The sequence below is a fragment of the Pleurodeles waltl genome, chromosome 9 (genome assembly GCF_031143425.1).
Source record: "Pleurodeles waltl isolate 20211129_DDA chromosome 9, aPleWal1.hap1.20221129, whole genome shotgun sequence".
Classification (NCBI taxonomy): Eukaryota; Metazoa; Chordata; class Amphibia; order Caudata; family Salamandridae; genus Pleurodeles; species Pleurodeles waltl.
This window is the reverse complement of record NC_090448.1, coordinates 386,057,339-386,079,480: the sequence shown is the minus strand read 5'-3', so window position 1 is coordinate 386,079,480 and position 22,142 is coordinate 386,057,339. Positions and strand designations below refer to the sequence as shown.

At 46.6% G+C, this 22,142-nt stretch overlaps 1 protein-coding gene across 2 annotated transcripts in view; it reads right to left on the bottom strand.

Annotated features, from left to right (window-relative positions):
* CCDC175 (coiled-coil domain containing 175) overlaps window positions 1-22,142 on the bottom strand; it is a 268,009-nt gene that overhangs the window by 34,462 nt on the left and 211,405 nt on the right. For both annotated transcript variants that reach the window (XM_069207017.1, XM_069207018.1), the window contains one exon: window positions 10,234-10,336. In XM_069207017.1, the coding sequence (XP_069063118.1) occupies window positions 10,234-10,336 (103 nt within the window). The remainder of the gene's footprint in view (window positions 1-10,233; window positions 10,337-22,142) is intronic.

The following is a 22,142-nucleotide window of genomic DNA, read 5'->3' as shown; positions in this document are numbered from 1 at the left end:
AAGCTCATGCTCACTGAGCCACTGGAACCAAGCTACACCTGACTGAAAAGCCCTCATCCGGGCAAAACTGCTCTTGGGATGCTTTTGTTCCGGTTCAGTGAGGACCTGGCCAGGCAGTTTGGGCAGGGTAAGGGCACATATGGATAAAGGATGAGGAGTAAAGGATAAGCAGACTAAAACTATAAAGGTTACATACCTAAATAATATCTACCAGAAACAAGAACAAATCCATCTGCCAAAACCACCAAGGACACCAAGGACCCGATGCTACAGCTGGACAAGATATCGTGCAAAAACTGTAATGGTATCAAGAGGGAAGCCTGATGTATTAGAGAAATGGCCAGCCTAAGAAAATCCTTGTGCCTCAAGACAGCGCTCCTTGTTACCCATTCACTAGCTAAGTGAAATTGGGGCTATTCCGTTATAAACAGTACTTTTAAGAAGTTTCCAATCAATAAATACCATGTAGATTAACATGGTGGTCCTCCCTGTATTACTTGTAAGAACCACAATAATTTTGTGCCATATGCTCTTTCCCGGAGTTAGGTTATTTTCTTGAATCCCCATTTAAAATTGTCATTTAAGGGCAAGGTCAACCTGAAAGTGGCTGCTTTCCAAGGGATCTGGGCAGGACGAGCCAGAAAGAACTATCATCAAATGGTGTCCAGTTATTTAACATAACAATCTGTTTATTACCCTCTAAAAATTTACATTTCATTTTGTTTTGCCTTTTCCTTTCCTTCTGACATACCATTGCTGTTTTTGTATGCAAAAATAATTACCTGGATGAAAGTCAATAAAAATGCGACTGAATCAGAGCTAATACAACACACTATCTTAATTTTATGTCAAGACCAGAGGCTCTCCTAATATGATTTTCTTTTCTTGTTATAATTTAATAGCAGCAGTCAAGAAAAACAAATAAACTACAAATCCCAGGTGGCGAAGGTTACAAGCCAATGGGAAGCAAAAGGCAGTACTTATGTGACAACCAATCAGCATAACATATACTGTATAATGATGTCACTTGACTGTGAACAGCCCTTTTTTCAGGCTGCTCGCAGTCAAGTTAAGTACTACATTTCGTTTTCTCTATACAATATTTATATTTGTGTTTATTTATCTGACATATTGCAATATCAATAGCTTAACAGTTGTACCCTGTGCGCCGTTTCGGTTTCGCTTTATTCCCTTCAGATGGCACATTGCCGGACTGTTCGTGAGCGATGTTTCCCTCGCGTTCTAATTCTAAACCGTTCCTCAGACAGCGGTCGCCATTTTATACAGCTTCAGAGGAACAACATGCTCAAACTCACTGTGCTCTTCAGGTCTTCTTCATTGCACGTTATTGTTCTAGGAAAGGCGGATTTCCTTTCTGCCCCTGTCAAGCCTCGTCTGCTTCTGTTTTTGGTAACAAAGGCTCGAACAACCATGCCCCATACACACTCCTTTTGGCCTAATTTTACCGCCCACAGGCGGAGTTTAGTCCCCGCAGTCCACTCCCTTAAAAATTAACCCCTTTCCTGCAGGTTTTTTCTATAGTCTTGGTTTATTTCGATTTCACCATTTGTTATGGAGATTGACAGCTCTCCTTTGATACAGGATGGCCCTGATGAGGAGAATGCAGTTAAGGAGGAGTTGAATAATTTTATTCAAGCCTCTGTACAACAGGCAGTTTCAGCCTCTATGGAAACATTATAATTTTTTGGGGAGAACTCTGTTTTTAATATGATGTCAAAGAGGATTTTGGCCCAGTCTGCGGGGGGAGCAGAAAGCGCCCTTCAGCCAATATTAAGCCTAAAAAACAACATAAATTGGTGCTATGGGTTAGTGAGGTTCCCTCACACAAGGCAGATGATGTGGCTCCTCATAGGCCTCCTTCTCAGGAGGGTAAGATACAGGAGAAACAAAAATCGTTCATGAAATGCAAAACAAAATCCAAGCATATTTCCTCCCCTATTATAGTTTCCACCATTCCAGACACGGATGATGATTTGGCTGATATGGATTCAGATAATGACTTATCTGACAATGACAACAGAGAATTTGTATCTTCTCCCCCAGCTAAGAAACTCAAAATAACACCACAAGATATTTCAAAACCTAAAACCGTCACAGATTCGGACGGAGTCCCTATGTTCAATCCTAGTCATATTCACTACCCGAATTCCACAGAGTGGGCCCCTGCGGATCATGTTGGGGAATATGTAGCATCCAAATTATGTTTTCCTCTGGACAAACAAACTAGGGCCAAACTAAGATCCGAATGCCCTCGTCCTTCGCTTCCTCAAATAATCACAATTACCCTTACCATTGATCCAGCTCTTCTGACCTTCTTTTCCAAATTTGGCAAGGATCCACACAAGGGTGTGGATAAGGCATGGTCCTCATGTCAGGATAAACTGTTGGATGTAGATGGCCCTCTTACTCGCGTTTTGAGAGGCCGCTAGTTTAGAAGACAATACAATTGATCCTGAGGAATTATCTTTTTGGGTCCAACGAGCTATTTGCTTACTCGGCAACGCCAATTCTGCTCTAACCCATGAACGCAGAAAAGGACTCCTGCTTAAATTAGATCCCAATTTGTTAAATTTGGCGACAGTGGATCCTGGTGTCAAGGTGGACGACCTACTCTTAGGTGACTCTTTCATAAAAGAGTTAAGCAAATACGTTTCCACCTTTGCTTCTTTAGATGAAGCTCAACAGTCTCTGAAGAAAATGTTTTCCCAATGGGTTTTTGCCAGGGCTGACAGAGGCAGGATCCGCTTTGCCGGCTGCGGTTACAACAACCAAGGTTCCATAGGATCCTACAATGCCTTCTATCAGGAATATAAGCCTCAATTCTCCCCTTAAAGAGCAGAGGTTTCTGAGGCAGCGGTGTTAAAGGTTCCAGATTCTCTAACCACACCAGTGAGTCTTCTTTCTGGCCTTCCTCCTGTAGTGGGTCGTCTTTGCTTTTTTCATCCAAAATGGTTGTTAATCACAGCAGACCCTTGGGTGTTAAACACAGTACAGGGTTATGCTTATCGAGCTTTACTCAAAACCTTTTCAGGTTTCCCTGCCACTTCTTTCCTGTTTTTCAACAGAAATGTTCAACCTTATTTCCATGAAAGTACAGTCCTTTCTACAGAAACAAGCAATCGCCCTTTGTCAACCCCACCCGTCAGGTTTCACCAGCTCCATTTTCCTAGTTCACTAGAAAAAGAAAAAGATGTGTCCAGTAATCAACCTCAAATACTTCAACCATTTTGTAGTCTATCGACATTTCAAAATGGAAACAATTCTTCATCTCAGAGACGCGTTACACCAAAATGATTGGATGGTTCGTTTGGACTTGCAGGATGCATACCTCACTGTACCTATACATCCAGATTACAGGAAATTTCTACAATTTCAGTGGCTAGACCAATATTTTCATTTTTCTTCCCTTCCCATCAGACTTTCTTCAGCACCATGGTGCTTTACCAAACTATTGAAACCAGTCGTAGCTCTTCTCAGAGCTCAAGGGGTCCGACTCATCTTTTATCTAGACAACATTCTTATAATGAACCAGAGTCCTCTCTCTCTCTTCAATCTCATGTCACCCTAACATGTTCTCTTCTATCAGACCTATGATTTATACTCAACAAAAAAAATCCATGTTGTCCCCTTCCCAACAAATACAATTCTTGCTTTTCGAAAGAAATTCAGTATCAGCCACTCTTCATCTTCCTTTGGCAAACGTACAATTCATAAAATCAAAAATCCTTCAGATTCTACGCAGTTCCTTAATTTCTCTCAGATCTCTAGCACGAACAGTAGGTCTCCTTTCCTCCTCTATCCATGCCATTTTCCCAGGCCCTTTACATTATCGGGCGCTAAATCCAACATTTAAGAAAGGGTCTAGCGTATTCATACACTATTTCTCTAGATCAGGACTCTCGCATAGAACTTAAATGGTGGATGGACCATTTAGATGCCTGGAACGGTAGAACAATCTTTGCATCAGCCCCAGATCTTGTATTAGAATCAGATGCAAGCTACACGGGTTGGGGAGCCCACTGTGGTCCAATATCGACTGGAGGTACATGGTCACTATAGGAGTCCAGGTTGCATATCAATTGTTTAGAGATGCTTGCCGGCTCTTTTGCAATCAGAAGCCTTGCAAAAAACAAAGTCTGTTGTGCTATTATTCTCAGGATGGACAACATTTCAGCAGTAAGGTACATAAACCATTTAGGAGGAACCAAACCCAAACCTCTAGGGAACTAGCAAAAGTCTTCTGGCAATTTTGGCACTCAAACAAAATTTGAGTTCATGCAGAATATCTACCAAGCGATCTCAATACTGTAGCAGATTGGTACTCACAACATCTTGGAGACGTCAGTGACTGGAAACTTCATACCTCGATTTTCCAGTCAATTCAGGACAAGTGGGGTCCCTTGATAATAGATATTTTCCCCTCTCAACTCAACTACGAACTTCCTCAATTTTAAAGGTGGCGCCCAGATCCATTAGAGTTAGCTTCAGATGCTTTTTTGCAGGATTGGTCAACTTCTCTGAATTACGCCTTTCCTCATGATCAGCAGGTTACTCGCCCAGGTGAGGTGGCAACAAGCTGCCCTGGTGTTTCCAGCTCCGTTCTGGCAATCCCAGGTATGGTTCCCAACCCTACTGGAATTGTCCATAGATTTTCCCATTCTTCTTCCTTCCTTTCCGAACCTCTTGTTGGTCCCTCTAAATCATCCTCACAACCTAGAATCTGACAATCTTTTTACTCTTTCGGCTTGGAAAATTTCCGGAATCCTCATCCTTTCCCACTCATTTCGTCAGAAGCTTCAGAATATATCAAACAATCCTGGGCTCCAGGAACTACAAAAGCTTACACGTCAGCTTGGTCTTTATGGCACATTTGGTGTTTGGAAAAAGACATCAATCCCTTTTCGGCAAATGTAACCTTTATTATTAACTTTTTAGCGGCAGAAGCTAGCAAAGTAAAATCTTATTGCACTATCAATCTTTATAGGTCAGCAATCTCTTCCAACCACCCCGACATCAATGGAAAACCAGTGGGAGAACATCCTCTTGTTTGCCACCTTTTGAAGGGAGTAATATTTTCTAATCCCCCTCTTCTCAAATACAGACAATTATGGGATGTAAATATTGTTTTAAATATGTTTCTGTCATGGCCTGATAACTCTCTTCTTTCTCTGAAAAAATGCTAGCTGCAAAACTGTTGTGATGCCTCAATTCTATTAAAAGACTTTCAGATGTTAGACATTAGACATTTCTTCTCATTAATTTACTCCAACAGGTGGTTTATTCACAGTGGTTCAACGTACCAAAACTAATCTCACATCGGTGTTTTACCATTATTTTCCTGACCGTTCTAAGCTGTGTGCTGGACAACGTTTGAAGGTTTACAAACAGAAAACTGTTGATCTAATCTGTATCTCAACTCCTTATCTCCTTTAGAAAACCTAATAAACCAGTGTCTTGCCCTATACTTGCTCGTTGGGTAAAATGGATCATGTCCCTAGCAGGTATTAATACTTCCATCTTTGGTGCCCATTCCTCCAGGGGAGCTATGGCTTCCAAAGCATTTTGGGCTGGTTCCCCTTTCGAGGACATTCTTAGATCAGCTGACTGGTCTCATGACAATGTCTTTAGAGTATTTTATTGCAAACCTGTTGACAATGCTTCTTCAACTGTGATTAATTCGCTTTAAACAAGCATAGTAGGTGTAGGAGGCTGGCCCGGCTTGTAGTGGGTACCAATGGTACTTACACCTTGTACCAGGTCCAGTTATCCCTTATTAGTAGAATAGAGGTGTTTCTAGCAGCTTAGGCTGATGGAAGGTAGCTATGGCAAAGCAGCTTAGGCTGAACTAGGAGACATGCAAAGCTCGTACTATACCACTTATATCATATGCACAATATCATAAGAAAACACAATACACAGAGTTACTAAAAATAAAGGTACTTTATTTTTATGACAATATGCCACAAGTATTTCAGTGAGTACCCTCAGTAAGAAGGTAAGTAATATACACAAGTTATATGTACACAAACCAAAATCAGGTAAGTAAGAGTCAGAAAAGTAATGCAAACAGTGTAGAATTACAATAGGTTGCAATAGGCAAGCATAGGTATAGGGGCAACACAAACCATATACTCCAAAAGTGGAATGCGAATCACCAATGGACCCCAGACCTATGGGAGCTTTTAGAGGGTCGTTGGGACTGTAAGAAAACAGTCAGGGCGTCCAAGATACCCCACGACCCTGAAAAGTAGGAGTAAAGTACACCTACTACCCCAGAAGAGCACAATAGTCGTGATAGGGGGATTCTGCAAGAACAAAAACACCAGCAGTGCACTGACAACGGATTTCCGGACCTGCAAGGCAAGGGGACCAAGTCCAATAGTCGCGACAGTGTCCAGGAGGGGCAGGAGCCCAGGAAACCCAGGATGAAGGTGCAAGGAAGCTGCCTCTGGATGGAAGAAGCTTGGAGTTCTGCAAGAAAGAAGAGGACTGGGAACTTCTCCTTTGAAGGGAAGATGTCCCACGTCGCGATGAAGCTTGCAGAGGTGTTCCCACTCAGAAATACCGCAAACAAGCCTTGCTAGCTGCAAGGGTCGTGGTAGAGGTTTTTGGGTGCTGCTGAGGACCAGGAAGGGCCAGGATGTCGCCTTTTGGAGGAGGAGACAGAGGGGGCGCTCAGCAACTCAGAGAGCCCTCACAGAAGCAGGCAGCACCCGCAGAAGTACCCCAACAGGCACTTAGAAGATTAGTGAACCGGAGTCCACGCAAAGTTACAAAGAAGGCTCCCATGATGTCGGAGGCCAACTCAGAGGGTTGTGCACTGCAGGACGGAGTGCTGGGGACCCAGGCTAGGCTGTGCACGAAGAAATTCCTGGAAGAGTGCACAGGAGCCGGAGCAGCTGCAAATCACGCAGTACACAGCTTTGCAGTCTGGCGTGGGGAGGCAAGGACTTACCTCCACCAAACTTGGGGGCGTATTTATACTCTGTTTGCGCCGAATGTGCGTCAAAAATTTTGACGCACAATCAGCGCAAACCCTGCCCCATATTTATACTTTGACGTCCGACCCTGCGGGTGTCAAAATTCCACCATGTGCGTCATTTTTTGGAAGGGGGAACTAGCCTTGCGTTAATTATATGCAAGGTAGGCGTTCCCTTCCAAAAACTGACTTTAAGGCCTGTACCCCATATTTATACTCTGACGTCATTTTGACGCACAGGAGGGGGTAAGCCTTAAAAAACTACGCACAGCCTGATGGGTGCCGTTTATTAACACCTGGGTCAGGGCAGGCGTTAAGGGACCTGTGGGCTCGGAAGGAGCCCAGAGGTGCCCTCCCCTGCCCCCAGGGACACCCCCTGCCACCCTTGCCCACCCCAGGAGGACACCCAAGGATGGAGGGACCCATCCCAGGGAAGTAAAGGTAAGTTCGGGTAAGTATTTTTTTCAGATTTTTTTTGTGGCATAGGGGGGCCTGATTTGGGCCCCCTACATGCCACAATGCCCAATGGCCATGCCCAGGGGACATAAGTCCCCTGGGCATGGCCATTGGGCAAGGGGGCATGACTCCTGTCTTTGGTAAGACAGGAGTCATGTCAATGGAGGTTGGGCATAAAAAAAAATGGCGCAAATCCTGTTTGAGGCCTGAATTTTGCCTCAGACCTGACTTGCCCCATTTTTTGACACACAAACCCCCATTTTCCCATACGCCGGCACTGCCTGGTGTGAGTCATTTTTTTTTACGCACACCAGTCCGCAGCGCCGGCTAACGTCATTCCATAAATAAGGCGCCCGCATGGCGCGTTGGAATGGCTTTAGCCGGCGGTAAAACATTTGACGCACAACTGCGTTGGCGCAGTTGTGCGTCAAAAAGTATAAATATGGGCCTTGGACTGAAGAGTCACTGGACTGTGGGAGTCACTTGGACAGAGTTGCTGTGTTCCAGGGACCACGCTCGTCAGGATGAGAGGGGACCCAGAGGACCAGTGATGTAGTCTTTTGGTGCCTGCGTTAGCAGGGGGAAGATTCCGTCGACCCACGGGAGATTTCTTCTGAGCTTCTGGTGCAGGGTGAAGGCAGGTTACCCCCAGAGCATGCACCACCTGGAAACAGTCGAGAAAGCCAGCAGGATGAGGCGCTACAATGTTGCTGGTAGTCGTCTTGCTAATTTGTTGCGGTTTTGCAGGCGTCCCTGAGCAGTCAGCGGTCGATCCTTGGTAGAAGTCGAAGAGGGAGATGCAAAGGAACTCAAGTGAGCTCATGCATTCATTATCTGAAGAATTCCCCAAAGCAGAGACCCTAACTCGCCAGAAAAGGAGGTTTAGCTACCAAGATAGGAGGATTTGCTACCAAGAGAGGTAAGAGCCTATCAGAAGGAGCCTCTGACGTCACCTGCTGGCACTGGCCACTCAGAGCAGTCCAGTGTGCCCCCAACACCTCTGTTTCCAAGATGGCAGTGGTCTGGGACACACTGGAGGAGCTCCGGACACCTCCTCTGGGGGAGGCTACTCCTTCCCAGCCCTCCACACCTATTTCCAAAGGGAGATGGTGTAACACCCTCTCTCAGAGGAAATCCTTTGTTCTGCCTTCCTGGGCCAGGGCTGCCTGGACCCCAGGAGGGCAGAAACCTGTCTGAGGGGTTGGCAGCAGCTGCAGTGGAAACCCCGGAAAGGCAGTTTGGCAGTACCCGGGTTCTGTGCTAGAGACCCGGGGTATCATGGAATTGTCCCCCCAATACCAAAATGGTATTGGGGGGACAATTCCATGATCTTAGACATGTTACATGGCCATGTTCGGAGTTACCATTGTGAAGCTATACATAGGTAGTGACCTATGTACAGTGCACGTGTGTAATGGTGTCCCCGCACTCACAGAGTCCGGGGAATTTGCCCTGAACAATGTGGGGGCACCTTGGCTAGTGCCAGGGTGCCCACACACTAAGTAACTTGGCACCCAACCTTCACTAGGTGAAGGTTAGACATGTAGGTGACTTATAAGTTACTTATGTGCAGTGATAAATGGCTGTGAAATAACGTGGATGTTATTTCACTCAGGCTGCAGTGGCAGGCCTGTGTAAGAATTGTCAGAGCTGCCTATGGGTGGCAAAAGAAATGCTGCAGCCCATAGGGATCTCCTGGAACCCCAATACCCTGGGTACCTCAGTACCATTTACAAGGGAATTATATGGGTGTACCAGTATGCCAATGTGAATTGGTAAATTTAGTCACTAGCCTGCAGTGACAAATTTGGAAAGCAGAGAGAGCATAAACACTGAGGTTCTGGTTAGCAGAGCCTCAGTAATACAGTTAGGCACCACACAGGTAACACATACAGGGCACATACTATGAGCACTGGGGCCCTGCCTGGCAGGGTCCCAGTGACACAAGGACTAAAACAACATACATACAGTGAAATATGGGGGTAACATGCCAGGCAAGATGGTACTTTCCTACAGTAGGAGCCTCCGGTCTTGACATAAAATGTAGATTTTCCTAGTAACTTAAGAAAGAAAGTCTTAATTTTATTAAAGACACGGAGGCGAGTATTATTCCACCACAATGTTTTTAACCTTTTGTTTCTTTCCCACCCTGATAGCGGCTCTGACTCCTTCTCAACCTTCCTCATAACTCTGCTGTCAATTTTGCTGGATCCAAACATGATGATGTTCCTTCTCCAAGACTCCTTGAGAATCCTGTTGGTTACGTTTCTTCAGACAACTTACAGTTTCCTGGATTTATGAACTTTTGTCATGAACTTCTTTCTCTCATCGTGGCTCTACTTATATTGTTGTCTATTTTGCCTTTATTAACCTCTCGAACAAGAAAAGAGGGCTGTTGCAGTCAAGTGACGTTATTATTATACTGTATATGTTATGCTGATTGGTTGTCACATAAGTACTATGTTTTGCTTTCCATTCGCTTGTAACCTTCGCCACCTGGGATTTGTAATTTATTTGTTGTTCTTGACTGCGGCTATTAAATTCTAGCAAGAAAAGAAAAGCAAAATACTAGGATCTGTGTCTTTAATAAAAGTAAGACTTTCCATCATAAGTTAATAGGGAAATCTACATTATGGCATCAGAATACCGATCCTTATACAGTAGGGACATCTAAATGAATGCCCAGGATACAGATATATTTACTATCCACAATGCAATGTAATAGAAAAATATTTTTTTTATAATTTTAGGCACTCAATGAAGAAGATACAACTCACCGTAAAGCAATATTAAATGATTATCCATATCTACAGCGGCATCCCTCTGCTTTTCAGCTTGATGGATAGCTTTACGAATTTCATGTATTTTCTGTTCATTATTCTGTCAAGTAATTGAAACAATTCATTTAAGTAAGAGAGATTAGTTCAAGAAAGATTCATTAATTCAAGAAGGGTTCATTACATCAAGAAAAAAACATTATTTATTTGCGATTCTTAATCCTTGAGCTTGGAATTTCAGCTGCCTTTCACTATAGTGTTTGTGCATTACATGCCCTGTGAAGTAAATACCAGACTAAAATCTTTGAATAACAGTCCTAAACCGGCATTGGGGTCCTGACAAAGCAGTATCTCTTTGGTAACATATCCTCCAGATACTGTCCGAAATTATAAGGGTATAGATAAGTGTACTGCAACAAAGGATTGGGTTACCAAATAATTGATGAAAAATGAGTGTATTCAGTACCAAAAAAGGAAATATGCACATTGTTATATTTGGAGCTTTGCATGACCCCATATAAGCTGCGATCTTGTACGTTCGAATATGGCTGTAGCAATAGTTCGATAGATCTAGCTTCTAAAATGCTAACATTTCCAGCACTAAATCTTCAAATAGGTAGATGTAGACAGTAGGTGAAGGACAGTGGGCCAATTAGGGATGGTGGATTGAAATGCATTGCAATCTACATGGAGAATCTGTTCGGGCCTCGAGAGACCTACTCGCCCACTCGCTATGGCTAGACAGAGTTTAACCGGGCGAGCTTTTTTAGGGCCTACTGGCCTGGTCTGGCAAGAGAGCTGCAGCTGGCAAAGAACATTTGTTCTGTTGGTTCAGAAAGTGAATGTGCAATAAAGATGCCTTTAACTCTTGGTTTTATCTTCTCACATATGTTGTGCACCCAAGTCAGAGCTCAAATGTCAGCTTATGTTTTTTTATATATTGCTGCTTATTTTATCCTGGAGCTTGTTGTATACTCTTCTTTTCTCTGACTGCAAAGTTAGACTTTTTTGTGAAGTGAACTCTGACATTCATCATTGGCTTACAGCATTTAAACAGCTTGTAAATAAACTGTACAAAAATTTCAAAATATATTTTGAGGCATTTAGGAAAGCCCTTGTTTACATCTGAACTGAGGCATAAACAAGGATTTTAATAGGATCATATAAAATCAGAATACTTCACATGATAGTGTGCAGATGATAAATAGTTGCTGAAACCTGATTTCCAGACATTATCGTTTGTACACTATCTAGTTTTATCAGTAAAACCACGTCAGTGGGAAGGTTTTTGTCATTTAACTGTAAAATGTCTGTCTGTAATTACCGTGAGCTACAATATCATGTTTTAGTAATATTTTTTTTTAATTTAGAGGTTTTAAATATGAACTGAGTAATTTTCCTGCCCACGTCATGATGACAAAGCTATTATTGAACTAAGAGGCACGTGAGGGATCATGTGTATATGTGAGCTAGATTTTTATTATAGATGGAGGGAAGGTTTAGTCTATAAAATCAAACCAAACAGTTTTTCGTACATGCTGAACTTACATAGTTGAAGGTGCTCTCATATGTGACCATGAAGAAAAAAGGAGACTCAGTGAAATAAAATATTTTCATAGGATCACACAATTTGAAACGGAGACAAGTTTAGCAGTCAGGTGCTTTACAGATAGGTTGAGTAGATGATTCAGGTCACTAAACCTGCAGGTCTAGTAACTTAGGCCCTCATTACGAGTTTGGCGGACTGAGGACCGCCATGTTGGCAGCGGTGGTCATACCGCCAACGGCCTGGCGGTGAAGACCGCCAAATTATGACCATGGCGGGGTACACAACAGGACACAGCCAAACTACCGATAGTACCGCCAGCGCGGACAGGCTGCCATGGATGGTGGTAGGCACCTTCATACCAGCGGGGAGCATGTTACCGCCAGACACATTACGAGGTTGCACATCGCCAGGCATTCTGCCTCGGTCGCACCGCCACTAAAACCCTGGCAGAAACCAACTCTATTAAAGGAAACACTCACCTTCAGGAACACATACCTGCCCGGTGCAGCTACGGAGCCCTGAACACGAAGTCCTCCCACTGCTCGCACAACAACTTTGGAACCAGCGACGAAGACAACAACCATAATTACACACACCTTGCACACGCTGGAGGGAAAGGCATTAGTACACATGCACACACACATCTGGGACGGCTTGCGACGGACACGTAACCACACGTGCATACGAACACGCACCTACATACACACATTCTACACACTCAAACTACAACACCACATGTGCCATACACACACCAACCCGCACACACAGCACCGCCATTGGCTAACACAATCATACACAACGTCACCCACTCACACAGTGACATCACAACCGCAACTACACAAATGCTTCGCCAAGCACTCTGATTGCACGCCTCCACATGACAACACATACATACAACTATACGTAACAACATCACACAACCAATCAACACTATCACACTGTCATACAATGAACCATTTGTCACACCACGTTCACACCACACACAATGCATATGACATAGCCAACATCACACACACACACCAACCACACAAGGGCACACAACACCACCATTAAACATGCCAACACAAACTATTCACAATTTGGCTACACTCACATGCATGTTCCAAACATATCCAACACACAAAACACAGCAATGACAGTGGGGCTAATGGCAGGGCCACACACACACATGCAGCCCAGGCACAACAGCTAGCATAACCAACACACACACCCACACACATCTCACACACACACACACACCAAAGCCCACAAACACTAAACAGCCACACAGAAAGAAAGGGAGGACAAGTATGTTACCAGCTAATCCAACAGCAGGTTGGCCCAGATGTATTAAAATATACTGATAATAAAGTAAACTATATACAAATAGAAGGCCATTGACCAGTCCAAAGTCTCAGGTGCCCAGGCACAAATGGCACCTCACTGTGCCCCTACTTGACTCCTGACTGCAAAATGACCTCCACAGGGTAGGGGCATCAAGAAGGCAGGCAGGCACCTCAGGGATTGGGGTGGGGTAGTTTGGGCTTGGGAGGGGGTCCTTGGGCTTGGGAGGGGGGTCCTTGGGCTTGGAAGAGGGGTCCCTGGGCCTGGGCTTGGGAGGGCTAGACTTCTTGGTAGGGGAGGGGCATGGGCATAGGCAAGGGGGCAGGGGAGGACTTGGAGGTGGAAGGGATGGACTTGGGTAGGGACACAGAGCGCTTGGGGGTCTCACTGGGTGGGAGAGAGGTAGGGAACAGGGAAAACTCAGAGAGGAAATGCTTCTTAGATGCACAGGGGCGGTCACGGCAAAAGGGTTTTGGAGTGGAGGGAGAGGGAGTCGTCAGATGTGTAGGTGTGGATGTCTTCGGTGCAGGTGCATGCGTGGAATGCTTGTGGGTGTGGGATGTCTATTGGGTGGGTGAGTGCGGGCGTTTAGGTGTTTTGGGAGGAGGGTGGGAGGAGGTGCTGGGAGATGCCGTGGTGGATGGGCGACTGTCTTTTGGGGTGGTGTCTGCAGGTATGGTAGATGTGCTGCATGTGCGGGTGTCGGTGGCTGTGGTGGGTGCGGATGTGGTTACTGGGGTGGATGTCTGCAGGTCTGCTATTGTTTTGAATGTGGATAAGATGGGACTGGTGGCTGGATCTGTGAATGATGGTGTGGTGGCCGCAGGTGTGTCTGACGTAGTGTCTGTGAGGGAGAGGGTTGCAGGGGAGTCAGCGCAGGGAGTGGATGTTGTTGTGTCTGCATGTGGGTGTTGCTTGTGTGCATACCGGTGGTGGGTCTTGTGATGCTTGCGTTTGTCTGAGCTACCGTTGTCTGTTGAGGTGGGTGCATGCGTGTGTGTACGTGTGTTTTGGATGGAGAGAGGGGTCGGGATTGGGAGGAAGTAGTTGGAGAGGTGACAAGAGACAAAGGGACACTGGCTGCCGTCAGAGTGGAGGCCAGAGCCTGAAAGGATCTCTGTAGGCCAGCCATGGCACAGTTAATGCCCTCCAGAAATCCATTGCTCTGTTGGACTTGAGCTGCCAGTCCCTGGATGGCATTCATGATGGTCGACTGACCCACAGAGAAGGACTTCAGAAGGTCAATGGCCTCCTCATTGAGGGAAGCAGGACTGACTGGGGCAGGGGCAGAGGTGCCTGTAGTGAAGGAGACACCCACCCTCCTGGGCAAGCGGACACAGGCAAGTGGGTTGGTAGCTACTGGGAGGGCAGTGATAGTAAGGGGGGGGGTGACGGATGGAGCTGGGGTGGTCCCAGATGGATCCACCACTACCAGGGAGTGTCCACTGGAGGAGGATACAGAGGAAGAGGTGTTTGATCTGGTCTCCACCGTGGCACTCCCCTCACCCTCCGTCCTACTGGGCCCCTTGGTGTCGCCCTTCCTGTGGGCTGCTGCTTCCACACTCGCCTGTGCCCCTTCTCCTTCACTAAACGTTGCTGATGCACACAATGAAACAGACAGAGGGAGGGAGGGAGAGAGAGAGAGATAGAGGGCAAAATGGTTAACGTATATCTCCAATTGACACAGCTACACATGTACATCTGTCACAATACATATCATGGCTAGGTCATCGCATTTGCCAATTCACATTACCTAAATCATGTCATGACATGTCACTACTACCCACACCTGACTGCCAACCCTCTTACCTACAGCAATACCTAAGTAGGGCTGCACTACTAGACTCATCCCCATGATGCCAACCAAAGCTCTTTAGCTGGCATAGCATGCCCTGGATGCAGTTGCAATAGTAAGCCTGAATACACATATTACCTCTCCATACCCCTTTCACCCATTCGATGTACTGCTGACTAGACACAACACATCAGGCCTCTACAATCACAACACCTGATTAGTCCATGTCCTCTGTGACATATCCATTACAGTGACGACAACTCCACTGACAGACCACACAGCACCTACCTGTCATTTCACATGGCTGCCCACTCAGTATACTGATGCCATTATGGATGAGAACTCAGATTTAGCCAATACTAGTCAAACACCCAAACAGTTCACATCTGATATGTACTATGTGAATCTGTGGTATAGCCATGTAAGTAGTCAGACTATCACAGAGTCCGAGCAGGTGACACACAAAATATATATCACTACCCAGCATACTGCTAAGTGCATCTACAATAGGCCATGTACCACATTTAAACATTCAAACACATCCACTAAGTGCACTGTCACAACAGATGTACCTCTAGAACACACATACCACATCATGGACCACTTCCAATGCCTCCACACATCCAGGTACACCAGTTGGACAACGCACCATGACAACTCCATCCTCACACACCATTCCACAAATGGCAAAACCTGTCACTGAGCCCAGACAACACACATCTCAGGGGGTATATTTTTGCATGCATTAGACACACATGGATAAGCACCACTGCGAGTACACCAAATACACATCCCACTACCACATAAGCAGCCTGAGGAGACTGAATACAAAAGTACCTTCACATCAACATGCCAAGTGTCATGCAGTACACAAACCACTCCTAATCTGCCACTACCTGTTTGCCAAGGCAAGTTGTAATAGTCAAAGGCCATCAGACGTGCCCCCAACTATCCATGACGACATGATGTAGGCAGTCAGTCAGCAATGCAGCATGGGACTTTCTAGGACTATGTGCTACATGCCATGTACACACCAAGGTGACAAATAAGGGATCTCCCAGGGCACTTACCACCTCCAGTACAAACCCATAGGTTGGAAGGCCACATCCCCAAAAGTATAGCTCCTAGGAATACATCATCTGTGCTATCAGACCTCATCAATTGGACATGTTACGGTGTCCCAGGTAGGCTACCTACACATACCCCACAGTCTGCAGGTCACCTATATATATGCCTAGACTGCTATCAGGCCAATACTCTTGTCCCATGAAGGTCAGTTCTGTGGTGGAACTGTAATGGCAGCCCCACATTTTGTCAATACCATTAGCAGTACATGAGTAATATAGTCCCAGTGATATCAGGAGAGTGACACACTCGCATATACAGGATAGGCCACACAGATGGGAGTGGAGTGACACCTCAGAGCCACTAATGCAGTTGTCTGGAACTGCGCATACACAATTCTTAGGGTGATACAAACACTTACATCCATTGTATGGCCAGGATGGAGTCACACATGTTCCTATGGCATTAGTGCATCTCTACATTACAGACATGGGGAGGTATAGAAATAGGAGATGTACAACCACTGACAGCAACGCATGGAGACACATCTACAACATATACTCTGCCAGGGTGCCTAATACCCATTTCCAATTGTTGATACACATGTACCATTAACTTCAATGTCACTTTGCCTGCAGTGAGGCACCCAATCCCATTTAAGGCCAGCCAGGTCCCAGGATGCAGTCAGTATTCACCCCCTTGTGGCTGCTGTTCTGCCCTCAAATGCCCATCCAACTCCGGGTAGGCCACTGCCAAAATGTGTGCCATTTGGGGGGGTCAGGGTCCGACGGGCACCCCTCCCTCGTTGAGAGGACATCCCCAGCTAGGCCTCAGCGGTCTTCCGGGCCTAGCGTCTCAGGTCCTTCCACTGCTTGCGACAATGGGTGCTCCGCTGGGCATGGATCCCCAGGGTCTGCACTTTCTTGCCGATGGCACGCCAGCTCCCCTTCTTCTGATGGGCGTTGACCTGCAGGGGTGACACAGACAGAAGGAGAAAGTTATGTAGACTGGCATCATACCAACAGTAGTGGACTATAAACAGCAGATCCACCAAATGCCCACACATACCCATCCTCACGGTTCACACGCCTAAACACCATGCCTTCTGCATGCATGTACTCCCTGACCGGAACATGTACACCATTCACCCTCACACACACCCCTATCACACATGACTATGGCACTCGGCTCACCTGTTCCTCTGGTGCCCCATACAGCTGTCCATACAGGGGTAGGACCCCTTCCACCAGCTTCTCAAGCTCTTCTTGGGTGAAGGCTGGGGCCCTATCACCTACAAAACGTGGCACGATGGCTCCCAGAGACAGTACACAGCAGCTCAGCTCGTGGAGGTCTTGCTTGCAAGAATGTCAGGGGTCAAGTAATCAAGGCTGCAGAAAATGGCAGTCACGGCCGCCGCGTACAGGACCAGCATCGCTGGCGGTGATCGCCATTGGTTCCAATCCCCCATAGGCAGCAATTTTACCCAAATGAGGAGTTGCACGGTGGTTGCGACCGCCATGACGACAGACTCCAGCAGACTTAGGTCACTTCCATCTGTCCAGTGCTGCAGGACCGGCGGCTGCCATTTTATGCTCATATCATGCCTTAATGCATGAAAATAAGCGCACCATACACTTTTTTCACGTGAAAGCGGAGTAGGCCTATGTTGTAGCATCATGGTTTGGCTAATACATGTGACATTGTTGGTTGTCATATGACGTGCATGTGCAGATACACGTCAGCTCAGAGGCGGTGTAACCACATAGGAATATAGCATGACTACATACATGCTCAGTGAACCACATACGGAACCCAACACATGTGATGTATGTCATAAAATATTGATCATGGGCAGCAATGTGCAGCAAGGATGGAGTCCATTCCACTTCAGCATGGCCAATATATTATGTGTCAGCAGTGTGCGGCATGTCTACAGTGTTAGGTGTGTGCAATAATGATATGTTCTTCTAACATGTGTCTACTGCATATCACATTGTACATTCTCTCCTCTCTATCCTAGATACCCTGTCATTAGGATATTGAGACATGCACCAGTGTACAGTTAGCTAGTGGACCTTGCAACCCCGGAGGAGAGGCATATCATTCAGATCTATTGTCTGAATCGTCAGACGATCATGGATCTACGAACCCAGCTGGAGACAGATCTATTGCCTGCCATACGCAATCCTTATGCCATCCCTCCCACAGTTCAAGTTCTGTCAGTGCTACACTTTCTTGCCACAGGCTCCTTTCAGATTACAGTGGGCTTGGCAGCAGTGATGTCACAGCCCATGTTCAGTCTTGTGTTGAAGGATGTACTGTGTGATTAATTGCAACACATGGACAGCTACATCAGGTTCCCCCAACAAGGGATTTGGCCTATGTGAAGGCAGACTTCTATGATGTGGGACACATCCCCCATGTGATAGGGGCCACAGATGGCACCCATGTAGCCTAGGTCCCTCCCAGTGCCACTGAACAGGTTTATAGGAACAGGAAAAACTACCACTCCATCAATGTTCAGATGGTGTGTGTGGCAGATAAATACATCTCCCAGGTGACAGCCACGTTTCCTGGATCTGTGCATGACTCCTACATTCTGAGGAATAGCAATGCCCAGCACATGATGGCACAACTACAGAGAGATAGGGTTTGGTTCATTGGTATGTGTGCATTTGGATGTGTGTCTCTGTTATGGCACCTATCATCACATTCTTCCCTGTGGCTGTACCTGTTTTGTAACAGGTCCTACCTCTGTGCACACTGGTGACTCTGGCTATCCTAACCTTCACTGGCTGTTAACACTAGTGAGGAACCCTGCCACTGTAGGGGAACTCTGTTTAAATGAGGCCCACAGCGGGACGAGGTGTGCAATAGAAAGGACATTTGCCCTCCTGAAGGCCAGATTCAGGTGCCTGCATGGCTCTGGAGGTGCCCTCCCCTACAGTCCTCAAAAGGTATGCCAGATCATAGTTGCCTGCTGCATGCTCCACAATCTGGCCCTGAGACGTCAGATACCCTTACTAGCTGATTAGGAGGAGGCAGCTGGACTAGTGGCTGGTGATGCGGAAGTGGAAAGTGATGAGGAGGCAGATGAGGAAGGTGCAGCTGAGTCTAGGGCTGAGCTCATCATTCAGTACTTCTAGTAGCATACAGGTATGCTGTGTGTGTATTTGCATGTGTACTATTTCAACATAGTTTGCTGTCAATGGTCCTCCTGATTCGGATTATTAGTGGTGGTGTAATGTGTTCCTATCCCTATGTATGGGTTGTGGGAGGTGACAGTATGCATGTAAGCTGCTGACTGAAAATGTCTCATCTCTACCATGTGTACTCTCTGTAGGTTGCAAGATTCACATCTCCTATGGACAGGCCTGTATTGTGATATCTGTTCTGCATTCTCCTGTTCTCAGGTCATTCCAGCGAGTGACTGTGTCCTGTTAATCTTTGGTTCTCCTACCTATTTCTTGAGCCATTCATGTTCATTAGCCTTTGTTTACTGTTCACAAAGTAGAGTTTAGCACATGACAGATGGCAGCTACAGTATTTTGTGATGTATTACCTGAGACTAATGATGATGTAAAAGCGATATCCGTTGTGCCCTGTTTAGATGGCCATCTACAATGGACACGACAACTATGAACTGCATATGTGCTTTGTGTGGTACCATTCCTACAACCATGATGGTAGTCTCTGTCATTATCTTTTTGCAGGTTTGATAAGTAGATATACTCTGGTGTGTGGCTGTACTAGTGACTCCCTTACATCTACCCTGGGACATATCTATTGTACTGTGTCTCCTGCAGAGGATGCCTCCCTCTGCAGTCCATTCCACTGCCTGTTGGATTAGGGGGCCATACCCACATAACATTTTGCAGACCAAACATTTGTATATGTACAACTAAAGACACAAAAGCAGTAGCTGTGATCTATAGTGTTTATTGTGCATAAAGTGGAAACAGGTGATGAGTGAGGTCATGGTAGATGGAATCCTCAGAGTAGGTGGCACAGCTGTTGTTAGGACAGGTCCAGTGTCCATGGGCCATTGGAAAATGGAGTAACGGCATTGAACAGTCAACATGATGTCCCAGTGGCACACAAAGGAGAGTATTCAGGAGAGGGTCACTTCCTGGCAGTGGGTTTGGTCTTGGCATCTGCTCCAGGCGGATGTCTGGGTGGACGTCCACATTTTGGTGGGGGGGGGGCTCTTCAGCTACAGAGCGAGGGGTGCCTGAGGCCTGTGGTTCCCCTGGCAGGGCCGCTATTCCACTAGCAGCCACTGATGTAGAAGGCTCTGAGGTAATGTGGCTAGTGGAAGGGGCCTGCTGCTGGGTGGAGAAAGCATGCAGGGTGGTGTAAATGTCCTTGAGCACCCCTGCAATGGAGGCCATGGTGGCATTGTGGGCCTGACACTGCTGCATGACCTCCTGGTGGTGTTCCCTCTGCAGCCTCTGGTTTTCCCCCAAAATGTTTATTATCTGCCCCATCCTTTCCTGGGATTGTTGATATGCTCCCAGGACTTGGGAGATCGCTTCCTGGTCAGGTGACTCCCTTGGCTTCCCCGTTCTCTGGCCCACAGGTCCCCTCCCATGCCCCCTCCTGCTCCCATGTGTCTGTGCCCCTGGCACAGAGTGCCCACTCAGTGTCAGCAGGACCTTACTTGTTTTGGATGGGAGGGGCTGACTCGGGTCCCTGTACTGTGGGGCACACAATTAATTGAACAGTCCTTGGGGCACAGGTTTGGGGACAAAGGACTGGCTGAGATGGTGGTGCCACAGGGTTGGGGGGGTTTGAAGAGGGCAGGGAGTGGTAGACTGACCAGGTGTCCCAGATGGGCCAGGTAGGTCGTCACTGTCCACACATCCAGCGGCATTTTCCTCACTGGGGCCTTCATCCTGAGGAGGTCTGTCTGTCTCTGGTATCCTCTCCGTGGTGGCAGTGGCACCTGCAGATGGAGTGACGGAGGGTTAAATGGAGGAGGTGTGATTGGTTGTCTGCTTGTCTGATGCATACAGTGGCTTGATTTGATTCCCAGCAATGGCAATGATAGGTGCAACAGTGCTAACAAGGTTTGTGGATAGCGGATTGTGACAAGTGTTCCATGCTCCATAGGCGTTGATGTGAATCAGGCTTAGTAACTTTAGCTTGGTGGGTGGGTTCTGTTCCTGTGTTATGGTTCCCATAACATGTGTGGCCTGTTAGGTGGTGGCCCTTCTGGCTTGCTAGATGTGAGTGGAAATGGCTATACATTGCAGCATAGTGTCCAGGTGGGAGGAGGGTATGTGTGTATGTAAGGTTGCTCGTCCTGTCTGTGCATGTTGTGTCTGGAGTGTACCTTCTTAGTTTCATGCCTATGAAAGGTCCATTTCAGGGTTGTTGATCTGGATAAGTGGCGCTTAGGTTTGGTGACCGTGCTGTGTCTGGCGTTGTTTGGCATTGTGTTGCGCCACTGCATTTCTGTCATTGCCATGTAGTGGTCCTCAGTCGAAGCATCCAGTTGTTGTAGCTAGTGCAATAGTCATACAAGCAAGTGAAGTGCACATTGCAGGTTTTGATGTAGATAGGCTAGTGCATTGTGGGAGTCGTAGTGATAGTAATTGGCTGTGCTATCCGTGCACTTGGCAGGGAGTGTGTGGGCATTGGGGCAGGGTGGTGTTGTGGCATGCAGGAAAGGGGCATGAGGTGATTAGGTGGGAGGTATAGTGTGAGATGGGGTGTATTATGGAGTGTTGGGTGGTGAGGAAGCATGCTGCACAGGTCGAATTAGTGCCAGGGGGTGGCAGTTACTCACCAGAGTCCAGTCCTCGAGGTATTCCAGTCAGACCCTCAGGATGCAGGATGTTCAAGACCTTCTCCTCCTATGATGTGAGCTCTGGGGGAGGAGGTGGGGGCCCACCGCCAGTCTTCTGCACGGCTATTTTGTGTGTGAAGCCATAGAACGCACCTTCTTCCGTGTGTCTTTCCACCTCTTCCTAATATCCTCCTTTGTGAGTGTATGGTTGCCCACTGAGTTGACCCTGTCGACTATTTTCTGCCATAACTCCATTTTCTTGGCTATGGAGGTTTGCTGTACCTGTGCTCCTAGGAGTTGTGCCTCAACCCTGATGATTTCATCGACCATGACATAAACTCATCGTCACTGAAGCGTGGGTGCTTTGAGGTGACATGGTGGTTATG